General features: G+C 45.1%; 1 protein-coding gene across 8 annotated transcripts in view; it reads right to left on the minus strand.

The window, feature by feature from the left end:
- Positions 1-3,189: 3,189 nt before the first annotated feature.
- Positions 3,190-25,280, minus strand: part of LHFPL2 (LHFPL tetraspan subfamily member 2) — a 169,266-nt gene continuing 147,175 nt past the window's right edge. For all 8 annotated transcript variants that reach the window (XM_036845814.1, XM_036845810.1, XM_036845808.1 and 5 more), the window contains one exon: positions 3,190-5,941. In XM_036845814.1, the coding sequence (XP_036701709.1) occupies positions 5,685-5,941 (257 nt within the window). In that variant the 3' untranslated portion in view covers positions 3,190-5,684. The remainder of the gene's footprint in view (positions 5,942-25,280) is intronic.

The following is a 25,280-nucleotide window of genomic DNA, read 5'->3' on the forward strand; positions in this document are numbered from 1 at the left end:
CCCCGATGGATTCCTGATCTAGGTGATGGCACCACTTTCTGCCTAGTGCCCAAACCACATGCCTGGGAGTCATCCTAGACTCTTTCCCCTCCTCCCCCAGCTGCTTCCAGTCAGTCCCCAAGCTGTCCCTTCTTTCTCCCTAACTCACTTCATCTCATTGTCTTCACTATCTCCTGCCTTAATTCAGGCTTCCTTCTCTCGAGAATAAATTTTGGTGGTTTCTCCCAAACACGGGCACTTGGTGGACTGCTTGCATAGGTATCAGGTTTTTCAGGATATTTGGCTATAAAAAGCCAAAGAGCCACTAAGAGCTACAAGTTATTTGATAGATTTTTCTTTTCCGTGTGGTTTTACTACTTCCTCTTATTCATTTATGCTTGTGTTTACATCCTGTGTATCTAAGCAAAACGAGCCGTTCATGTCTTAAAGAGTTATCTTGCAGAACTGTGCAGGGTGAGGAGGAAGCTGTAAGGGAGGAGATAGCAGGGGCAGCAGCGGGTGCCCCCAGCCAAGTGACTAAGCAACCAGATAGGGCCCTGAAATCAAGACAGTTACTGGTTCTTGCTGCTTTGGAGAGGAGGCTAAAAGGCTGCTTTGATGCTCGTACCCTTTAGTGTTTGAGAGTCTAAAAAGGTACTGAATTATTGGAAGCTACTGAAATAACCCATTTAAAGGAAATGCCCAGGATAGTCAAGACTGTTATTATGTTAAGCAAAGACTTTAAGGTGAGCTAGGAGTAAGTTGAATGCAGTGTGTTCCAGGAAGACCAATCATGGAAAGTTGATCCGGTAGCAAAATTGCTAAGTAAAAACTAAGGATGAAATGGGAAGCACAGGTGAAGGTTACCCAGCCTGTGCCTCAATTTAAAGCCAGGGTCCTTTCTCCTGCGGATTAACTTTTGAGGAAGATAAGATGTAACAACAGCTGAAAAAGCAACTGAAAATGTCCAATTTCGCTTGGATTATTTAGATCATAATTTGGAAGAATTTTGCCTTTATTGATTTGGGTAATTTTGTCAGTTTTAATTTTGATTCCTATTAGAAATCTGGCATGTGTCAGGTATGTTTAGAAGCCAAAGCATACATGTAGTTTCAGCTGTCACAGGCCCTAGATCAGGAAAATAAATAGCTATTTTTGTATGTTCTATCACTAAGTGCTTCACGCGATACAGAGAGTTGAGTAAGAGTTTATGAAAAGGGTTGTTAGTGTCTTCTTTGAGTTTCTAAATTATAATTCTGCTTCTAGATGAGGTTTTTTATGGGCAGGATTACCTTCAGGAAATGTGGATGTGAACTGCTCCATGACTGGCTTTTAATTTTGGTATTTTGGAAGGGGTGAATGTGTCCTTCTGTTGACTTTTCCCTTGTTATACACATTTCTTTACATTGTTTATAAAGCTTTTTAAATACTTTGAAGCATTTCCATATTTCTTTACTTTAAAATTAAGATACCTGTATAGTATTTGAGAGGGTTTTATTTCTCCCTATTTATAATTACATCAGTGCTTCTCCAAGAAAGAAATATATACTTATCTTGAAGTTAAAGCTAACCTAAGGTAGGTGTATATATGTTATTAGTGAATGGCATAGTTAAAATACCTGAATATCTTTTTTCCTGTCATCACTATTACATATAAGTTAGTGTTTAAAATTTGATTGGTAGATATTTTCTTGATGAAATTATACACATCATATTGAAACCAATATACTGAGACTTGAATCAGAATGAGTTTGCAAAATCTGGTTTTAATTCATATCTGGGGAGGGTAGGGGAGCATGTTGTGAAAATACATATGCACAGGAACCTAATCAATGCTAGACAAATAATGTATTAGTTTACAATATAATAGGATAACCAGAAATTCAAAGGCTCAAATTGAGTCCATCAGCGGTAATACAATTTTATATTTGGCTCAAGTGGCTGTTGAATATCAAATGGTGCTGAGTTCCTCCAAAGCACCTCATGACCCCCCAGTCTTGGAAGGAGTTTCACCACAGTCTCAGAAGAAATCCCAGTCGTGCTTTTATTTCTTTTGGCCCTTGGGAGTCATTGCTGCCCAAATACAAACGCAGGCCAGGGATTTCCAGTGGCCACATGTTATTGCACAGAGAGGTCTGTCCTAAGCAGACCCTTATGGCTAAGACGGTGTGAGATTAGCCCTTAAATAGTGGTCTAGCATTAACGTGGTCTATCAAAGCATGTTAAGAAATAGCTCCTTAGTGATTATGTACCAGCTACTAGTTATCACACAAACAGAAAAGGCAACGTGGCAGCTTCACATTTCACATGAAAGACTAGCATTAACTGGGCCTGTCTTGCTGGCTTAACTTTCACATAAATCTAGTGATTATTTTAATTTAGACCCAGGAAAAAATGATTTCATACCAGTCTTTTCTTCACATAGGTTTGTGTAGCATTAAAATTGTTATGGGTTAAAGACTAGGCCATGAAGGCAAAATGTTTAACTCTCCTTTGCCAAAACAGAAACAATCTCTGTTCTGACTCCTGTCCAGTTTCCAAAAAACGAAACATACATACACCTTTGTTATTGCACATCTTTCACACAGACTTGTGTATGTATAATATACATATATATTTTTTAAATATGCTACACATAAAAAAGACTATGGCACTTTACAGAATACATGTTTAACAAAGATCATTACACCACAGATGTTTGATAACTATACAAAAACCCTTACACAATTAATGTAACATTGTTGAATTAGCACACAGGTTTAAAAAATCCACAGAACCCAAAGCAAACATTTCTGCCTTCTTGGAGTTCATTGAGAAGCCCAGCCCCATCACAAAACTTTAAGCACAAACGCAGGCAAAAAATAAATAAGACTTGCTGGTAGTAGTAATGGTCCAGGTATATTAGATTTTTAGACTGAGGCAATTACAAGATTGATTGATAGAAGTTTATTAGAAAAATAGGTGCGGGTCAATGATTGTCTGTTTTTTAATCTCTTTCCTTCTAACACGTTCCTCCTATTCAGTGGTTTTTTAAACAGCCATGCAGTGTTCATCTAGACTAGCATGATTTTGATATTCCATTTATCCCAACTGAAGCCTGGCTAAATGGACTAAAGGTTTAAAAGGCCCACATTACCTTTTTACTCTTTCTCTGCTAGAGAAATTTCATCTCTGCTCTGCTTAACAAATCAGTGTTTAAGCAGTTTTTAGTGGTTTGGGGTTTTGTTTGTGTGCATGTGCTGTTTTTTTTTTTTTTTGGTCTTCTGTAGCATTCAGACTAATGAAGTAAACACTGTCAAGTGACTTTCTTCTGGCCAAGAGAGGTCACATTTCCACTCATGACTTCTGTTATCAGAGTGACCCAGGCATATCCCACCCCCCACCGCCCCTTAGTGAAGGCACAGTCAGGCAATAAAGATGATGGACGTGCTTAGAGGATCCTCTAGGCTTATGACTTGTCTGCGAGGAGAGTGAGACTGTAAAATTAGTGTTATAACATGGGTTCTCTATCTATCTCGTATAGAAGAAAAAGTAGAGTGAATCTTGTGATGATAAATTTAAGAAAAAAAATTGGGTTTTAAATTATTTGCCTGATGGAGGGAATTGCTTTTTTTTTTAAATGAAAATTCTTGCCAAGGGTTAAAAATCAATGACCGTGATGGCATCGGGACTTGGTTAGAGCATACAGATGCACAGTAAGGGACAGGAGTCCTGTACAGTGGCTGCCATAACCTATTATTATTTCTGTGTGGCGTCAGACAGTTATTGTTTGTGTCCTGAGCCCTTATGACAGGCTGCTATGAGGATACATATTTACCCCTTGAAGTCACAGATGTACATCTTGCTTACTCTGAACCTTGGTCTAAGAATGGTGAGCTCATGAAGACCTGGTTCCATGCCTCCGCCTTCCTGCCCTTTAGCTCATTATCTGTGAGAGAAAACGGTTTCTGGTACAGGCCGAAGGCTAGAATGGAATTAAACTGGAATGGAACAACTAAAGCAATTACTTGTTCTGCAGCAAGGCAGGGTTTTAGACTCACGCAGCTTTAAGATGACTTACTCAGGGCAGGGTTGTAAAATCTGAATCAGGGTTCTATGCCTGGTGGTGCTTAGCACACAATACCTTGCCCAAACAAGGTTCATAGTTATTTGTTAAATTTTCAAAACAAAGCAAGCCCTCAAGTAAGCAGATTCATAAGCCTGAAGAGACCTGTCCTTTTAGTCCTTCCAGAAATTTGGCAGGTCCACTCCATTTGCTTAAGTTGCAAAGAAGTGTTTCTGTCGCATTCTCCAATTCTGAAGCTCAGGATAATACCAGACTAGGTTCTTTCTGGTCACTTTGATCGTTCCAAAGTAAGTTTGAAGTGATGGCCAATATCATTTTCCTGAATCAATTATGTTGGTGATTTATAGAAACTAGATTAAAAGCCCCTGAATCCTTTTTAATAGTGGTGTTTCATTCATTTTGTAAACAGGTATAGGCAGGTGCTATGAGCTTGGTCTAGCTCTCGTTTTGCATTAACTTTCTGTCTACTCTGTGCTTTCCTGAGAATGAAGCCTTTGATGCAACTCACCAGTTAGAGCAATTTAATGTTATTTCAGTCTGCTTTCAGGACCAACACCAGTAACTAGAAGAACTTAACTCCCGTCTCTAGCTCCTTTTTCTGCACAGAATGCCATCCTGCTGCTGCTGGGGGTGGGAATACAGCTGAATACAGCATGGTTACCACACAGTGGGAAAAGGTCTCCCTGCAAGCGCTGAGATTCTGGTAAGCTCTCCCAGTCACCAGATGAATGAGCCACAGCTGGCTCGGAGACCTCTGTCCCTGGAATCAGGAAACAGAGTGAGGTTTCCTTTGGCAGTCACAGCGCAGTCCTAGCCCTAGAAGAACAACACGTGATCTCCAGTGGAAGAGGAGACGGGGCCACTACTGGTGCTAGCCTGGCTGCTGGGGAGTGGAATGAATTTGTCTCCACTAGCAGGATTTTGTACTTTCATTCTCATGATTGGACAGGTCCTTATTCTTCCTTTACTCAAATTTCTAAACTCTTGGAGTGACAGATCAATTGATCCACCTGACTCTGGAATTCAGCCTAGAATAAGTCCCACCACAGAATTCCACACTGTCCCTGCTGACCCCTCGGGTCAGCTAAGCAACAGACAGTGTCTTGCTCGGCCCTTTAGCACACATCCTCTCCCCGGTGGGTGTGCAGTCTTCATTGTAGTCTCCAACTGAGACAGTTTGAAAGAACTAGGAGGAAACAAAAGCACCAACCCCCAAACCTCACTCTGAGGCAGAGATGCTCACGGGCATGCAACCGGTGCAGAAACGTCTCTTAAACAGCCTGCAAATCTGGCCAAATGGTCTCTTCTGTTACCAGAGAAACTGCTGCTTTAATGGTTTAGATCATCATCCTTCATTGAGCCTTGGGGGGAGATGGAGTCTGACAGAACTTAACTGCATGTCAGGGTTTATGTACTATTTTCATGTTCCATCTCTTACAGTTTGCACTGTGGCCCTCCTGTGCAGTCACTTTGTGCAGCTGGGTGTTGCCTGTCGTTGGTCCTGGCAAGGCTCAGGGCTGTGGAACGTGGCTTTGGTAGGTAAAGGCTAGTTCTTCACTTGATTCAAACGACAGAACCAGAAGTGAAGTGTTTCACAAGGTTACACGAGCAAGAAAACGGCACTGATGTCTCTTCCAAACTAAAGGAGGCAGATAAGGTTTTTCCCCTCTTCGATTTCTTCTTGTACTTTGTCACTGGAGGTGGCAATTTCTGCTTGTGCGGAGAAGACGGCACAGATGAAAGTGAGGACCGTGCCCCCGATGGCGGTATAGAAGGCCCAGCCCAACGAGCAGTCTCCGGGTTTGTAGGCCGACGCGTAGTGTCCGCAGTAGCCTATGGCCTTCTGGCAGCCCCAGCCAGCAGGGTAGAGTATCAAACCCAGGATAAGGAAGAGGCCTGCAGGGCAGAAGAAAAACAGGTGAAAGCCCCACGGCTCTCCAATGGCAAGTGAGCAACTGTGCCGATCTGCGTAATGGCCACTTGAGTTGCCTGCTCTGGGCAGTGGCGTCCGTTCCGCAATAGCAAGTGTTAGGGACTGTTTTAGGCAGCTAATCTGGCCTGATCAAGACAATCAATCACTTTATTGAAAATATTTTTAGCTTCTTTTGTACATGTTGGAATGTGAACCCACTAATAACTTCTCTTCTAGAAAAGCAGGTAACCTTGTTACTACTTCTTCCCACAGGGCTCTTACTGCAGTGAGCAGTTCCCTTTTGGTCTAAGGCAGAGGTCGGCAAACTAAGGTCAAGTGGGGTCTTGTTTGTGTAAATCAGGTTTTATTGGAGCACAGCTGTGCCTGTTCGGTTACGGACTGCCCATGGCTGCTTTTGTGCGGGAACAGCACGGTGAGGAGTTGCTACAGACCCTGTGGCCTGCGGAGTAAGTCTGAAATATTTACTCTCTGGCCTCTGGCAGGAGAAGTTTGCCCACCCCGGTCTGAGGGAATTCACAGAGAGAGAACCCTGGTTAAATGCGAGAGACCACCTCTCAGGCTGGGTGTCATGCTTTAAAGATAAACCCACGAGGAGTCTGGTTGCTGGCATTCCCCGGCCGCATACCTAGGACAGAGACCGCTGTGTTTACATGTACATTGAGAGGCCACCTGCAAACTCCCTAAGAACGTTGGTCCGAGTGCCTTCAAGTAAACTCAGCTCTGAGGAGACACTAAGAAGCTCCGCTTCCACTTTGCTGACACCCCCACAGCACTGCCATACTAAAGGCCCACTTTTCTCTTCCTCCAGCTGCTCACTGGGAAATTGAGACTTCTTTTTCCTGCCAGCCCTGGGGGTTAGGAGCTACTCCAGGGCAGGATAAGGCAAGGCGAGTGAGGCACAGACAGTCGCCCCCAGGTGCCTGCTCTGTGCCTGCGGCAGCCTGGGAGGGAGCACCTCCCCGACGCACGACGCACGGCGGAAGCTGCCTACAAGGCCGTCCGGATCCCCGGACCACGAAGGGAACTGAGCGGCCTCAGGTCTTACCGACAAAACTTTCTTTGTAGAAAGGGTGCTGCGGGAAGAAGATGGCTTTATTCGACGTAGCAGGAAGAAATAGTTTTCTTTCTTTGAAGAATGTCACCTAAAATAATCAAGATTGCTAATTCACAGTCAAAAAGACCTGTTTTTTAGATCCATTGGACTAGCAGTTCTGTCCTCTTAATTTAAGCTTACTCTAAATTCTCTTTTCCTACCTTTACTGAAATTCTCTGGGGTTACCACACCAAAGCTTCCGAGGCATTTACAGCAACTTCCTGACAAAAAGGACACGACTGCATTTGTGCTAGTATTCGGTTTGAGGAAGATTGTGTTCCAGACCACAGATCACAGCTATCATGGAGAGCATCTTCTCCCCGATCATGGCACTAGAGTGGGTTTTGGGGTCTGATTGTCCCTACTTCCCAAATTAATCCCCTTGTTCTCCTCTGAAGGCCTCGCGGGGCTTTCTGGCAGGGGTGGAACAGAGGGAATCCATTTACACGCTCACGGTCTGAAGAAGAGCGATTCACCAAAGAAGTTTTTCTAACTGTGCAGCCCTTATTTCTCCGTAGGTCGGGGTGCTGGGAGCCGGGTGGCAGTGATCGGTAGCTAGGGAAATGCGATCCAGCGTTGGGAGGCGTAAGTGAAGGGAGCAGCAGCCCAGACACCTGGACAGATGCTGGTGGTTAGAAATGACCGGGAGCATGGAGCAAATCCTCCCGAGGATCAGGCCGCCCATGGAGAATGTGCTGGTGCTCTGGCATAGGCACAGTCCCGGACCAGCAATCCTGGTCTGGATGTCTGGCTATAAGTCACATGGCAGAAAAGCCCCTGTAGTCCCTGTGTGAGGCTAGGACACAAACCAGCAAGAAGGTGGACCACAGCAGCAACTCACCAGGTGCTCGGTCACTTAGGAGTTAACGGTCTCTAGGTTTGGAGTAAGACAGAGGTCTGAATCCAAGCTCTGCCCTCTACGAGCTGGGTGACCTTAGAGAAGTCTTTGAACCTAAGTATGATTACTCACCTGTAAAGTGAGCTAATCCTGAACTCATCAGGTGGGTGTGAGTATTACACAGTCTGTAAAGAGTACTTGCTGTGTCCCTAACAACAACCTGGAACACAGACTAGCGCTAGGTAACAGGTTAAAGCCCTTGGCAGGCCCCTTCCATGCAGAAGCAGAAGCAGTGTAAAGTTTACCAGTTCTGAATAGACAGGCCGGCCTATTGGGGGGGCGGGGCGGGGGTGGATATTTTGAAAGGTGTCATAACTGGGGGAGAGGAGGCTACAGTTAGTACCCTTGAAAGAATAAACTACTCTCCATCCGAACAAATGTAACTCAGCTGGGGGGATCTACGATGACTGAGCTAATTCTTTTGTATTTCTAAGCCTGTGATAAATCCCGATTAATTCCCACCTTGTTCCCTAGGAAACCTCACCCAAGGCACATGGAACCTTGGGAGCTTCCTCCCTCAGGCCCTAAGTTACTGCGCTGGAAACCAGAGGCACCATCGCTGGGACCTGTGTAAGGATTCAGAGGCACTTCGAGCACGCAGCCTGTGGGCAAGGGAGTATTAACGGCTCTCTCTTTTAAAAGACCATAGTGTTTATATTTGAATATTAATTGCACACATCGTTTGTATTATGTGGCTTAAACAAGTCCAATTAGTAAAATTAATGCATTTTAATATGCATTATAACCCTTGAATTGTAAGGGTTTCTCTTTATGGCAAAATACTTTTCTTAACAACCCTTCTCTAGACTGGCTGTTAGCAATTTACATTCCCACCATCATCACAGCAGGGTTCCCTTTTCTCCACGCCCTTTCCTGCATTGGATAGGGGCTAGGGACAGAAGACAGAAAGCACGGAGTCTGCTGTCACGTAGCAGCTCTGATACCCTGTGCTGGGCTCTGGCTTGTAGGATGCACAAAATAATGTGGCTGTCTCAGATCCTTCTGGGAAGCCAGCAGTTTTAAAATAACTATTATTTTAATATCATCAGACCCCTTTTTGCAGAACACTCAGGAACATTCACCCCTGTACTTCTCCTTAGCTGTTGTCTTTGCTGGTAGCTCAGATAAGGTTCCTGAAGTGCTTCAGGCCTTCTTAAAATCTTGTGGCTGCTACTGGCCAATCGATCTGTGAATAAGGACAGCAGGGAGACTTATCATACAAGGGGCGCCTGCTTAAGAGTCTGTCAGAATCCTCAGCTTGATTATTTATAAGCCCATAGGGCAGTCCCCCGGGAGGGTGACAGAAAGTGGCTCTGGTGTGTCTGCAAGCCCCAGTGCATGTGATGTGTGCCCAAACGACAGGCTCCCAACCTGGGCAGCCTGGCTGGTGGGCCTGTCCTCCCAGCACTCACCAGAGCTGCCCCTAGCTTGGTTAATGCCATGAAAACACAGGACAGTCAGAGAGAGAAAACAGCCGGCCGTCAGGTGAGCAAGAATAGAACAAGCATTTGTCATCTTTCTAGGTATTTAAAAAAAGGCGCTTCTACCAAAGGAATTCCAGAAATTTTCACGATTCAGGTGGCCACACGCGGCCCTGACCTCACCTCACCTCGCCTCACCGGGCCCGGACTCTCCACTGCTCCCCGGGCCCGGCGCAGCTTCGGAGCAGCCTGGGCGCCGGCCCCTGGGCCCTGACAAGCGCTCCTTAGTCACAGCCGTCATCTCAACAGGTTCTTTCTGCTTCCGAGTAAAATTATCAAGAAGCCCAGAATGGCTTCCCAGCTCTCACAGTGAACTCCAGTTTTCCCCCCCTGGCCCTCAAGGTCCTGTGTGTCCCGGCTCCCCGTCGCCTGCCCCTCTCGCCCTTGCTCTCTGCTCCAGCCACGCTAGCATCAGCCACGCTCGGGCCTTCGCTCCTGTGCTCCTCTCAGCTGCAGCGCCCTTCTTCCAGACAGCTTTCCAGCCATCTTCAGATGCCACCTCCTTGGTCTTCTGGTCCCGTCTATTTACAATTTCAAACACCTACCTCTCCCTTAACTTGCTATCCCCCTTCCTTGCTTTATTATTTCTCCTTAGCATTTAATACTGAAAAATGGAATATATTACTTTGAGTCATATGAAACTGTCAATATCTGTCCACTTTTTACCTACAAAAATGGTCATTTCATGTGGTTCAACCTGATACTTCACTTAGCTATTCTGATTGTTAATCCACCTCCATTCTCAACTTTAAGCTCCACGAGGGCGGTGCTCAGAATAGTGCCTGGCACAGAGCAGACTCTTAATAAAACTTTATCAACGTCAGTGCAATCTGTTTTGCAATCCAGTTTTTCTAAACCATAGTGCCCCTGGGGAGAAAGGGTAAAATAACTTTGGCAGATGCCAATCAACAAGAATGAAGTTATCCCGGCAGGAAAGGAGATGCAGAGACTCTTGGTTGGCTGGCTTCTCCTGTCACACTGCCTGTTCCAGGCCTGTGAATCCCAGGGCCTAGAAGCAGACATACGCCCCAGGTTCCAAATAGGCTTGATGACACCAGCTACCGAGACAGAATTAAAGTCCACGACTTCTTAGATGGGCACATCAGACAGCAGGCAAGAGAACACAGTAAGACATATACCAAGTCTGCTGCAAATGTGGCGTGGCTTTTCTAGTCATCACCTTGGAGTGCACCAGGGACTGTCAGCTGAGGTGCGCTCTGGATTGAGTTTCATATAAGAGCCACACCAGAAAATGGTCTGCTCTCCCCCGCAGCTCCTGAAGTGAGGCCAGCCTATCTCGGGGGCCTTTCCATCTTGCCTTAATACATCACAGTTTTGGTTGTGTGTGAATGTGTGTTGGGAGGGTGGCAGAGAAAATAAGGGGCTAGGCCAGTGGGCATGTGATTTTCTTCTGACTGGCATCTCTTCCTGGTGCCTGGCTGAGCTGCGACAGGCCCAGCTGGGAGGAGGAGGAAAGGCAGGCAGGCAGGATGATGCTGGCCAACTACCCAAGAAAACAGCCACCACTGCAAGAAACCACAGGCAGTTCGGAGGGCTGGTAACTTTGGCAGTGGCTCGACTTGATGATACCCAAGAAGGTACCATTTTCCCCAGCCTTAAGAGATATCCTCTCCCTTGTAGCCTGTCTTTTCTCTTGCTAACAGCCCCCCAGCTCATTGTACCAAGAGGACTAGAAGATGCCAGTATATGCTCACCATGGGGGTCACCCGGGGGATGACTCAACCCTATTTGGGGAAGAAATTCATTAAGAAAGAAATTAATGAAAGGGAACGGATGGTTAGTCACTTGGACTACCTCACAGATGCCACGCCAGGTTGGAGACAGAGCCCTGACAATTTACCAAGGCTCACCATAGGGTGCTGGCTCTCTCATGGGCACCAGCTATCACATTGCAACACCCATCATGTCCCTCTGCCATTTTAGTAATATTTTCCCCTACCTGGAAGGAGCTTTCAGACTCAACCCTGGATTCCCAGCAGTTCTATCCTGCTACACAGGAATTTTTAGAGTCTATGGGTGACCTAAACACGTGGTTTGGGTTTAATTCAAATAATTAGACTCCATGAGCTCTGAAAGGGAGAGGGTAGGAGCTGTGTTTCATGGCTGAGTTCCCAGCGCCTTAAAAAAGGTGCTAAAAAATAAAATGAATGAAACACCCTGGGAAAAGTCAAGTCATAGTCTTCCTGATCAACAGTCAGCACTGACTGTGATTAGACCAGCCACAAAATTATATATCTTAGGTAATTCTCTTGCTACTGCCTTGAAATCAAATAGTATGTTATCAAATGTAAGTTTTAATCAAATCCCTTAGGTGGGGGAAACAACCTCCATAATCTTGCCAAGCCCCCAATTTTGGAAAGACTAGGAGTTGCTGAATACAATAAATAATATCTTACTTGGTCTGAAGGTGACCACACCTCCAGCTTTAAGCGTCCGGGACGCTAGGAACGGGGAAGCCGAGTCTGAGCCACTGCCCGTCAGCCTGTGAAGGAAGAGCGCGGAAGGCTCCGTGCCTACGTCCCAGGCTCTCCCTGGCTGTGTCGGCCCCGACTCCCTCCCCGCCAGTCTGTCACCCAATCACCCCACACTTTCACTACCTGCTGGCCAAGGGAACGGACTCCAGGTTTCTTGCCTTTTGTGGGTCACCCACTGTCTGTACAGAAGGAGGCCCTTTTTCCTGGCCTGACAAGTGAGAACTAGAGGCTGGCCCCTGTTGTACAGAATAACAAGCGAGTCTTTGGACATCATACTCCTGCCTCCTCTGCAGACAGGCTTCCAGACTAAATAGTAAAGACTGACTAGACCTCAGTTTGCAAAGGAAAGATGGCCGTCTGTTACCGCTACCAGCAGCCTGCGGAGAAGCCCCCAGTGAGGGCTGCACACTCAGCCTCCACGAGGTCGTAACAAGCTCATTCTGAAGCTCTGAAATATCCTAATATCCCTGGAGAGCGAGTTCACAGCAGACAGCGGATAGCAGGCTTAGCATCATTTGATACATTTGAGCTCCAACTAGGTCTTCCTGAGGAGTGCCCACTCCCTGAACTAGGGGTCTCACTCATGCTGACCCCTTGGGCACTCATCCACCTGGAAATACCCTCCCCCCATCCCAGCCCAAACGTCACCTCTGTGTGACATTTGTCACCACTTCCTGCCAGCATGTTATTCTCTGTGTGTTCCCACTGCCCTGTGCACACCCCTCTTCAGCTCTTTATCGTATGTTATTTTTGTATATTCAACTCAATTTACTGAGTTACCTGCTAAGTGGCAGGCATTATTCTCGGCCCTGAGGATAGAGCAATGCCCTAGCAGGACTCTGAGCCCCTTGAGGGCAGAAAAGCTTTATCCTTCTTGATTTACATCACAATTTTATCTTTAGCATTTACCATAAAACTCTGATGGGTATGTCACACAGTTGACCTTGGGTAACAGAGGTCAAGAGTTCAACTTATTTCTGGCTTTGAAACAGCCACTGACTCATTTAGGAACTCAGCAGGAAACCATCTAACTATCAAACATCCATTTCCCATTCAACATAGCTCTGGGGGAAAAAAAAAAAAATTCACCTGGTGGTGTTTATTCCTATCAGGTCTACCCTGTGACTCAGACTGAGCTCGTCTCTGCGGTGCTCAGCTCAGCTGTGCCAGGGGGCTGCCCCTGTCACCGCACCCCCTGCCCCTCAACCTCGTGCCCATGCGGCCATCTCTCTAACAAGAAGCAAGACAAATCAGACGGGAGAGTGACTGGCTTCCTGCATCCCATCCCCATTCTGGGACACAGCTCAGAGAGCATGCCAGGCTTACTGGGGGTGACAGCTTCAATCAGCAAGTTCAGAAAGTACTGACAATACTGTAGTAAAGGAAGGCTAAGGAGACAGGGCAGTGCTCCTTGCATGGTCATCTGCCGGTGTCCTGCCTCCAGATGGGAAGCCATGTTGGTTGTCCCTTCTCGGTATCCTTGGCTGTTCTTCCTCACCTTTCCAATCTCTGAACGCTGGAGGGCCCAGGGCCCAATCCTCTGTCCTCTTCTCCACATTCTCCTTATTGATCACACTCGGTCCCACGGTTTTAAATACTGCCTCTAGGCTGGCATCTCCTGAATTTGGATCTCCAGCTTTGACTCCAGGTTTGCATATCCAACTGCCTACTTGACCTCCACTTGGATATCTAACAAGGTACTTGAAAACTATGTCCAAACCTAACTCTTGATTCCTACTCCCCACTTCAAAACCTGGCCTTTGCCCTGTGGACCTCATTTCAGCAAATGAGAGTCCAATTCTTAGACCTGCTCAGGTCAAAACCCTTAGAATCCTCCCTGACTCCTCTCTTAGGGCCCACATCCCTCTGCGGCAAAGCCTACTGGCCTTCATTCCAGCTGCTCCCTTGGCCGGGAGAGCTCTTCCTCCTGACTGCCCATATGGCTAACTCCTCTATCTCCTTAAAGTCTCTGGTTGAATCTCTCCTCACTGAATCCTACCCTGACGACCCTATTTAACATTGCAACTTCCCCCCCTTATCACCCCAGCATACCCAACCTCTCTTACCCTGGCTACTCCTTTTGTTTTTTCCTTCCATAGCACCCATCACTTTTTAACATACTGTACAATTATTTGGTTTATTGTGTCTCCAGCAGCTTGAATGTAAACCCCATGAGGATACAGAACTTTGTGCAGTTTTTTTTTCTTTATGTATCCCAATTGCCTAGAACAATGTCTGACGTGTAATAGGTGTTCAGTAAATATTTGTTGGATGAATGAAAAGATAGAGTGCTATGATGTGGATGGTTACATTTTAAAGTGAAGCCATTTTAAGTTCTTGCCAAGTTTTTTAAATGGTTGGAGGAAAAGCTGCATTCGATAACGGTGAACCCCAGGGCTCGGCAGTTTTGGCTAACAGCCCACCAGCCACGCTTACTAATGAAACACACAAAGGGGCCAAACCATGGGACTGGCCTTCTACTTGACTGCAAGCACTGAATATCTCCTTTCTGGCTACAGAAAATAGATCTTTGTCGGGAGATGACATAGAAGAAAGCAGTAAGTCAATTAAATGTAATAAGTTTTCAGTAATCTAGAGATCATTTTAGCCTCAAAACTCTGAAATTGTTTCCAACTCTGCTTGGCTGCGGTAATGACATCTATAAAGACACGCTGTGGCTGACTGTGGGAACTGCCCCGGACACCAGCTGGGAAGGGAGGCGCAGTGCAGGGATAAACCTGGAGAAGTTCAGGAAAATGGCAGGTGGCAGAAGGGTACACCAGGGGGAATGAGGAGGGAGGTGGACCATGGCAGTTTGCAGAAGTGGTAAGGGCGGTGTCTAGAAGCAGCATGAGCCTGGAGAATGGAGAGACTAACAGAAAGTGCCGGCACTGAAGGCAGGAATGTAGAACTGCTGACGGCCCAGGAAAATACCCACTCCCATCAGCAGCCCTGAGGACAGTGTCATAGATCAACCGCAGGTGGAGTGATGGTGGTGGTGGGGCGGTCAGGGGAGGGAGAGGAGGTGATTCTCTGCTTCCAAGAGGAATAACACGTTTAGTTACTTAACTCTAAGTCTGGGACCATCATGTGGTACAACTGATGTACAGAGTGATACACAACAACCTAGGCCTGCTAGTTAACATTTATCTGTATGTTTACCTCTCTTTTCTGTCTAAATTTTTATTTTTTCCCGAGTCATCTTCCATGCTGACAGCTGGAAGTCATTTTGGCAGTCCCCAATAGCTATTTGAAAGTCATCAACTGTTGCTAGGTAGGGACCTTTTCTCTTTCACAATACCCTAAGGCAAACTGTCACGTATTATTAAGACTGTGCTTTGAGGAGGGCACCATGTCAGACCAATGAATTTGCCATCAAGCTGTTCCCTTTCCAAAGATCACAGTATGAACCTGTATACTCCTCCTGTGCAGGGACTTTGGAGACAGGCTGTAGTGATCATTCTCACTCACCAAGGCAAGGCTGAACTAGGTCCCCTACACTCTTTTAAGAAGAGAGGCAACTCAGAATTTCATGGGTAAAAAGTTTAAATAAAAAATTACAAGTAAATGGTTAACCAACTATCTGGAAAATTATCCAGAACAATGATAGTAAAAACTAGGAATCTTACTGTGACATACTATGCATTTGTCCCATAACAGAACAGCACTGGCTCCAAGGTCTCTTAGATGCCTCAAAGTACGTACATTTGGCTCAGATGAACTCCCGCTGGATTATAAACTGGACAGCAGTGGGGGGTGTGTTCTGCTCCTCGGCTGCCACCTCCATCTCCACCCCAAAGCCAGCACAGCCCTCTACACATACTGTGCTGTCGACCAACTGCACGTGTCACTGCTGATTCCCATTTCCTTTCTAGTCTTCTCATTTTTGGAAGAACATTTTGGAAAGATCTTCTATGGTAAAAATGGGAGATTCCAAGCAAAGATGACACGGAGTTTAAGCTATAAACACCCTCCCCCAATTTTACACATTCGCAACTAAGACTTTAAGGCTGGAAGTTTCTACAGGTGATTAGAACCTTTTAGTGATCATAATGATAACTGTTATAATAACAACGGCAGCAGTTAAGTGCTAAGCACTACAATGTGCCAGGCACCGGCTAAGCACTTTAAATATAACTCAAATGAGAGTTCTCTCCGTGAGAGGATCTTATGAGGTTGGTACTATTTATATCATCATTTGACAGATGAGGAAACTGAGGCACAGAGGGATTAAGTAAGGTTACACAGCTAATCAGTGGTGGAGCTGGGACTCAAATCCAGGCTGCTGCTTTACTGCACACCAAAGACTGGCTTCCAAAACAAAAGCATCTGTGCAGCTGAGGAGGGGAGATTGCTATATCCTCAAAAGCTGGCTTGCATATACCTACGAGACGTTAGAGAGCAGATGACGACGAACAGCTCTCAAGTGGAAAAAACCACAGGAATGCTGTAAGGGGATGACGGGGAGAGGAAGGCTGCACAAAAATAAAGGCTCACCTATTCTCAGGCAGGTTGATTTGCTAACCCTATAGCAAGACAACAGCAAGATAAAGAATTTCCATCCACCCCTTCTCTTGCATTACAATCTGAGTGTCATCAGCCTCCTTTACTGCAATATAGATGTCACCTTGGAGTGGCTGCCATTGGCCAAAAAAAACTTCTAGAAAGAAAACCTATGAACAGGTCAAACCAACATAATGTTCGCTATGATGTCCTCTCCTGAAGAATCTGTGTGAGCAGAAAACTGGAAATAAAGCACAAAACCCATCAGACCAGAGGGAGAAAATGTAAGCCGTATAACCTGTTTACATTTTAGTCTTTGAGATTCTGTGCACTTGAGAACCATCTGAAACTGCACATCTACCTAGAATACTAATGCCGTACACAAAATGGTCCACAAAAAACCCATATCCTATGAACTTTCCAGGAGAGACATCTGTAGCTGATTAGACAAAATCGAGCACCGAGAGCATTCTCAGACGGCCCCCAAATTACATCCCTCCTCCAGCAGCCGGGGCCATGGTTTAACCATCCCGCCTCCTCCAAGTAGCCTTTCTTAATTCACAGAACAGAGCTGAGGATCTTTGTTTTGACCTCCTCCTAACCCTGAACCCTTGCACCATTCACCATTACCTGTACGCAGTAGGTTTTAGTTAATCCTGTGCTAACAAGAGATCTGCTTGTCTCAATGTCTACATTCAGGGGACGCTGCTCTCAATCTAAGGCATCAGGCTCTCATGAAATCTTGCTTATGACAACTACAGACTCCAGGATGGAGCCCCCCAGGTCTCTTCTACCCAAGAAGAGTTCTGGTCCTTGCCTCCCTCCCAAGCCCCAAAGCTAAATTAACAATGCTATTCCAGCCTGCTTGACTTCTCCAGATGCCAAGACACTACCCTCAGTACCAAATGCCAGTTAGCCATTCAGAGTCAGGGGTATTCAAACAGTATTTATAAATAAGAGTAATATAACAAAGTATTAGTTATACCATGAATCAAGGAGTTGTGCCCAAGAACTGCCACCTTTGGTTAATCTCTACTTTTGAAATCACTTTGCCCACTAAGGCTTTTCAAATTTTCATTGAAGATTTATTCTATAAAACCCAAACAGAATTTGGTTTTAGTGACTGCCAGTTCTGAAATGATTCTTATTGGTTCTTTGGATGATGACTCATTTGTTTATGCTCTGTCTAGGAGGGCAGAGTACATGCTAGGATTGAGACTTAGCAGCATTTACTACATCCTTTACTCTTTCCAAATGCCTAGAAACTCACAGTTTCTAGCACGGATTAGTGAGCACAGAACAGACTATGTTTCTGTCAGTGGACAACATTCACTGAGCACCTAGTGTGTATGTATGTAGCAGGCCCCATTCTGAACACTAGAGAGCTGTGAAAAAGTCACAATCCACGCCCTTGCTCATATTCCAGAACAGTGGTTCCCAAGCTTCTGGACTTCAGACACGAGCAAAATCTCCAGAAAAATTACGGGGAGGTCAATATTTTTTCTTTTGCTAATATAAGGACACTAAAAATAACCGTTATCTCCTCTCATTATCATTTCATCAAAAAGTGTATTTTAACACAAAAAGGGTAAAGGATGTAATCTAAGAATAAAGGACAGTTCTTTAAATTGAACACATTTAGCAACTATGAAATCTTACAACATTGTCCTTATTTTTCTCGTTTTCGCTGAGGACTGGTGGAAACTAAAAATTGGCGCTTGCCATCTGCCTCTACAAGGATTAAGTCACTAGCCACTGCAGCCGCTGACCTTCAACACCCCCTGAAAGGAGTTCAGGGTGGAGATCAGGAATGAGGAACTCTGTGTTCTGGGAAAAACTGGCAGAACAGGCAGGCCTTCAGATAGATATTTGCAGGAGAAGATTTTATGAGCCCAAATTCTTGCATCTTCTCTTATCTAGAAAAGCACTAAAATCATTAACAGAGACATTTTCTCCTCGTGACTAGCAGTAACCTTCACCAGACTAGCAGCAACCTTCTGCAAAAAATGTGTGTCTGACTGCATGTACCCCCTTCACCAAAATCACATATATACTGACCTTCCCCCCCCACCTCTTCGAGCAGTTCCTCAGAGCTATCTGAGATGCTGTCTCCTGGGCTATAGTCCTCACTTTGCCCCCAATAAAACTTAACTTACAACTCTCACGTTGTGCTTTTTTCTTTTTTTTTTTCAGTCGACAAACCTTAGTAGAGTGGACCCGCCCCTTGTTCAAAGGCAGTGAGAGGCCGCTGGGGTGTGTGTGTTAGGATGGGGACATCTTTCTAAGAAGCCTGTTTGTTTACTGTATAAATAAAAAGGTAAAGAGTTTTCACTGCACCTCATTTTAAAGTTTCAAGGATTTATGGACAAGCTAGACTGGGCCCAACTGACATTTAAAAACTCTGCTTTGAAGGCCAGATCAGAAATGGGAGGTCAGAAATGGGAGGTCACTGGTAATGAAAAGGGTTTTCAGCTGATAACCAGTGTCTTTGCAGAGCAGATTATATCTACATGTCATTTTAGTACATGATCAATAACATTAGAGGTTTTTAACCAACAAGACTTTCTGAGGGGAAGGAGAAGAAAAGTGAAGGATCGGTGTCAGTAATTTTTTACTTAAAGCTTGTATTAATGCTTATACCGTCTCCCTGGAGTCTAGTAGGGTACTTGTTTTCTACTAAAAACACTTCCATGGAATTATAATTGGCAAGAAAAATACTCTTCCAGGGTGGTGGGTGGAGAACGGATGACAAAGCAATAAAGAGAATTCTTTGGAAGACAATCAGAGCATAGTTGTCATAAAAAGACCTTACAGCCAAGCCCCCCAGAGGAAGTTTCTGTTACAATTACTCAAAATTAATGACCATCAATTAAGAATTGTCAGATGCCCCTAGAATATGTGGAGAAACAATCCACAAGAAAGATGCAGTTTCTCCCACGCTGAAGCCTCCCTAAACCGTTCTCAGCAATGATTCATGTTTATATGCAAATTACTTCCCTGGCAGTTTCTAAAACTTTAACTCTTACCTGTTAAAATGCACCCCAACAAACTAATGTAGTCAGATTATTCCTTCCCATGAGTTAGTGATAAAATTTTACTTTGCATTCCAAGTGAGAAGGTGTTTCCTAAACTGTTTCTATGCAACTGGAAGAACTTTATAAACTATTTCTTGATAAATTATTCATCCAACATGTAGGATTAGAAAGAGCTCCTGTTTGACTCTAACCAAAATACACTCATAATTCAAAGTAAGCTGCCCCCCTCAACATCAAATGCAGTGCATAGCAGAATAAAACACACTTAAAAAATTTAGTTATTGAGCTCTGAAATTTTCAGAACAGTAAGTAAATTTCTTGCCTGCTGAAGTTTTGGGGTCCAGATAATGTTAAATAATTCCTGCAACAAAGCAGGTGCCATCTTTTCAACACTAGGGCCCTGAGGCTGGCCTCTCGACTCTGAACACAGAGCCACTGAGTATTTTGGTTTGAAATTTTTAAATATTGGCTTCATTTTCTCAATATGTGCATTTTAGGTTTCATCTGTACTGGGGGCTATCTTTTAATAAATGAGATTGAGGGCCAATTATTAAAGCTACTGGGAAGCCTCTATACAACAACTGAACTCATAACTATGGCTAACTGTGCCTGGGCACATAAGAGTGCACAGATTACTTCTGAAGTGACCTCAGAGCTTAGAAGAACACCACCGTTGCATTAAGTTCTTAAATCAGAGTGCCTGAACCACTTGTATAAATATTCAGAGCCATACTTAACGTGATGATTTGTTACTGGAATCGGAACATAGATCATCCAGGGCTCTGAGATTATTTGTCTACAATTAAGTGGTTACCATAGCAAAGTACTTTATTTGCATATCAATTGCATATTCTATCTGAATTTTAAGAGAGTTTGCAATTTTTCGTCTAGATTTTCCAACTGATTCTTTAAAAAGAGATCCCAGTCCCTAGATTTACTCAGATTAATGCCTGCTTGGTCCACTTGCTCTTAGGCAGTAGTTTTGTTTTTCCTCTAATGATACAGTTGAATTCTTTTGCTCCCTTTATATATGATGATACTTTGTTTTGTTTTTGCTTTTCTAGGGTACAGCTTCTAAAGCAATGACTCTCTAATATGGTTTTGGAGCAGAAACTCAAGAAATTGTAGACCTGAGTCTGTAGGTCTTTGTATTTATTGGGCATCCAATAAAAGCTCCTTGGATTGAAATTTAATTCTGGCCTGCCTTATAGCATTTTGGCATTCTTTAGTTTTTCGCAAGGTTGATGAATGAGTAAATGCGTTATCGTCAGGGGTACTCTTAAATTGACTCAGACATAGAATGGTTACATGTGACTTCTGGTGGAGGCGTTATCTGTCTGGAGAGCCAGAAATCCAGAGCCTCCTTTAGACAGCCAGAAGCTTCCAGTGCCTCATTCTAAGGAGAAGTAGGAGATGCTCCCTCTGCTTCCCTCACGTCTTTTCTTTGAAGGTATTTGGAAGTCGGGCGACCAAGGTCACACCACCTTCTCAGAGAAAGCAAGGTGAATTTTTCAGGTGTAAAATGGGGCCAGGTCTCCGAAAGAGTCAGGAATCTCCTCCCCTCTCCCCACGTTTCCCAAGTCCTGTTCTTCCTTCTCTCCTCTCCAGTGACCGACGTGGTCACTGGGAGTGAACAGGTAGGGCATGGGATAAGTCAAAACGGACGCTGCGACCAGGCTGAGTCGTGGTTATCTTTCACCCTCTGAAAGACAGCAATGAGAATGCCAAGACCCAGACAGCAGTCATGGTGTATCTCCCATGCCCACCCCGACTTCCCCACGCGTGCCGGACTACGACAAAGCAATTCTACAAGCAGCAGAGACAAAACCCTCCACTTGTCTTCTCTCTAAGATCCGTCTTTTATTCCTTGCCCTTTCTTTTTTTCATATTGTTCTCCTTCACCCTCAATCATTGCTCACTTCCAAGAAAACTGAGTCTGCACAGCAGGCCCTGACCCCCCCGGCTGCAGAGAGCGATGCCAGTGAGCGTGGATGGCGCCACAGTGATCTATCCAGTCAGACTGGTGGGGCAGCTCGCTGAGGCCATCCTGCTGGGCTGAACGCAGTGTAGACAGACAGAGGGCTACAGGGACTAGACAGCGTGAGAGCCAACCAGACACGAAGCAGCACAGAGCCGGCGAGGCAGGACTGGAAGACAGCAGGCAGCCAGGCCAGAAGCTCACACGCTAGTCCAAGCCTCGTGGCAACCCCAGGGGAACGGCCCGGGCCAGCAGCAGTGCGCCAACTCCTGAGCTCACTGCCGTGGCCCCGTCCCAGACCTGAGTCACCGGGGATTCCACAGACTTCTAAGGGGGCCCTACATGCATTTCCAAACCCAAACTGCTTGATGCTGTCATGCAAAACCTGGATCTTTGCATTCTACGCTTTCACTGTGGACCACATCCAGGTCAGAGCCTAAGGAAGGCAGCTGGCGAAAACGACCCTGCTGGCTGATTCCCCAGCTTTTGTAATGAATCCCAGAGGGCTATGAACTGACGTGTGTTTCTGGCTCTGCCAAGTCCCGGACGAGTCCTCACCCAGTGAAAACCAATCAGCCTGTGATTTATTCTGCAAGCAGAGCCTGAGAAGCCACCTGCAATCAGGACTCAACCGCTAGAAGCCGCCTCCAGAAAGGAAAGGATGGAGAATGCACGGGTCAGGGGAAGAGGAGTGAGAGGAAGAAGCTTTGTTTTCCTATCAATTCAGCTTTTAAAAAAATGCCTGAGGACACCCAGAGGCCCATAGGAGCCACAGGACGGCTCTGTGCTCTTCAGTCCCAACAAAGGCAGGCTATCAAGGGGCCAGGAATGGCACTTTACAATGTAGTTAACATTTGGTTTTGACAGAACAAGGTCAGTTCTAAAGACCCTATTCCTTAGAATGCAGCAATTGTAGGGAACACAAAAGAATGTACTAAAACCTGCCAAGAAAGCATAAATACTTTAATAATCATCATATAGCTACTACCACTTACTATTTACTATGTGTGCTTAAAAGCCTTTCTCATATATTATCTAATTTAATCCTCAAAACCACCCTGAGGTATGTACTACTATTATACCCGTTTTCCAAGTAAGAAAACTGAGGCTTAGAGATGAGGCAGACTGGTTAACATTTCACAGACACATTAAGGTGAGGTCAGGGCTGATCCAGGGCCAGATGAGGTTTGAGCTCTAATTGCTGCTGAGGGCGCCTACTGAACAGCCGGGGCATTTGTACATGAGCATTTGAGAAGTGTCAGCTGGGTGCCCACCATTAGGTAAGGCCTTGAAGGCGAACCCTGCTATCTGAATTAGCTTAATAGTCAATACGTGTATTTTCATTTGTTTTTTTAAGTAACACAAATTTTGAGATTTCCACTGAGGCAGCAGATTCTTTTACACCCGACTTCTAAAATCAAAATACTAAGATTTTGATGGTTTTTGTTATACTATGGACAGTGACAGCTATGCAGCCTGTGGCCTTTCAGATCAGGCATAGTAAAGGCATACTAGATAGCCTGTAATTTGTCACCCAGTTACATTTTACAAAAATGTCATTTTTGCCAATGCGAGTTGTAAGAACAAACACAGTCTGAGTATCTTTCTGAAGGATCCTTTCGTTGCTTTGGCAACAGTCTCCTTTCTCACCATTTGTTTCAATGTCAAACGGATCCAGAGTTGAGAGAGGGCTTGTGGGGAGAGCAGAGACTGATGCTCACAGCTGCAGCAAGCCCTTGGCTGAGGCTGGGGCTGACCAGATGCTCTTAGAGACCAGCCAAGAGGACAGAAAGCAAGTCAGCTGCTTCAGACACCCAGGGGGCAACTCTCTAAGCCACAGATTCAAGGGCCACAGCTGCCACCGATGCTGGCTTGAACTGCCTGGTGGAGACCTCTACTATTGGAGAAAGAGCCCACTAAGCATCCCTCAAAGATGTGCCCCTCCTCCCCTCCCCAACATGAGGGAGCCAGCTGACCAGCGTTCAGTCAGTCCATCCTTCCCATGATTTCTTCTCAGAGGGGTGCTGCTGGGCTGGGAGGTGAAGAGAATCCACTTTCCTGTATTTCAGTTCTTAGCCTTAGATCAGTGGCCCCCTAGAGAGGCAGAATCTCACTGTACAGGAATCTCTGCCTCTGGCCAACTTTTAGCAATTTCAGACGTTTTGAGATGCCATATGTATGCATAGGGAACAAAAGTGAAAGGGGAATGAGGAGAAAAATTTCTTTTAGAAAAATCAAGACTTTGGGGAGACAGATGACCAACAGTTCAGCATCTTGGGTGTGCTACTGCTCCCTTCTCCCCAGCCCTTCTTCCTAGAGGCCTGAGGCAGAGAGAAAGAGAAAAGTCAAGAATAACTCACTGGAGTGTATGAATAATACCTAAAATATGTACTCATCTTTGTGCCAAAATGAACACTCTTGCCATTTATGTGAAACAGCAAACAAGAGCACCAAAAGACTTGTTGGACTAATCCACATTCTTAGAGACTAAATTCACTGGAGTAACACCTTATTAAAAACTGCATGTAAACAGTCTTTGAGACTGAAAGACATCTAATTTTCTGCAAATTGATTGCAAAAGACCGATTGTGGTGGTATGGCCCAAGATGTCCCACCCTACTGTAAATGGCCATTCCTTTGCTGGAAAGCACTAAGTTTCTCAAGATGAAAAGCATTCCTGGGGATGACAAACCAGGAGTCTGATCTGCATACCAGCATATTGACAAAACTCATAATAAAGGCATTAAGTCATCGAAGATAAGCAAATAAAATATAGTCAGGGCAAACTGAGCAGAAATACGCCTCTCTGGTCAACCAGGACTCTTCAACAGGATTAATTATTTGTGTAAACTGGCTTCCCTTCATCTACATGTTTATTTTGACTTTTCAAAAGCTTTAGTAACACATTGGTAACACTCCTCAGCAAGCTGTAAGATACACATGCCCCCCGAGGCACTGTGTGCCTGGGGGGATAAAGTAGAGGTATTTCTCTGACAAGAAAAAGATGAACCAGTATGGAAACCTACCTTAATGAATATTTCTGGGAAATGAAAATCCAAGCTTAGGGGATGAACTGCAGATTTGAGAAGTGAATCAAAAGGGGGACAATGAGCTTCACAGAATCAAAAATCTAAGATAGGATCATATTTTCCAATCTCCCTATCTCTCAGAAGAGGAATGCCAAGATCCACAGAATTGGTGCATTTATCTCAAGTGAAACTGCAAGTTAGTAGCAAAGCTGAAAATGAGAATCCTGGCCTCCCAAATTCCGTGAGTGCCTATGAGTGCCTGGGTCTCTCATGGTACGGCTGATCCTGGCAGATAAAGAGATGAGGGGTCCTGAGATCTGTCACGAGTATATCCCCCATTGAAACAGAGCATGACTGTGAAGCAGGTCCTCTGTCATTTCTCTGGGCCCATTACCCTCTCCCCCACATACACACATGGGGCCCCCTAAGGTTTGAGAAACAGAAAACATCATCTTATCAGCTGTTTGGGAAAAAAACTGCTGTTTGACCTGTTTGTTTGGAAGCCAGCCCTGCTGAGCTCAAGAGTTTGCTATAAGGGAGGCAAGAGCTAATTCATTCGAGGTCTGCTTCTTTACAGGCCTGGATGCCAGGCTCAGTGCTTATCTTCATTGTCAGCAGCTCCGTGAACGCAGCTACAGGATGTGCCCTTCAATGAGGGTTGTAAGTGGATTGCTGTTTCTCCTGTTGGAGTTCAGGTTAATAAATACCTTGGTTGTGGTTGTTTAAAAAGTGAATTTTCTTCCTGAGAATCAAAGCAAGAGTCTACTCCTCTGCTTCCTGAGGATGTCTT

The sequence above is a fragment of the Balaenoptera musculus genome, chromosome 3, assembly GCF_009873245.2.
Source record: "Balaenoptera musculus isolate JJ_BM4_2016_0621 chromosome 3, mBalMus1.pri.v3, whole genome shotgun sequence".
Taxonomy (NCBI): Eukaryota; Metazoa; Chordata; class Mammalia; order Artiodactyla; family Balaenopteridae; genus Balaenoptera; species Balaenoptera musculus.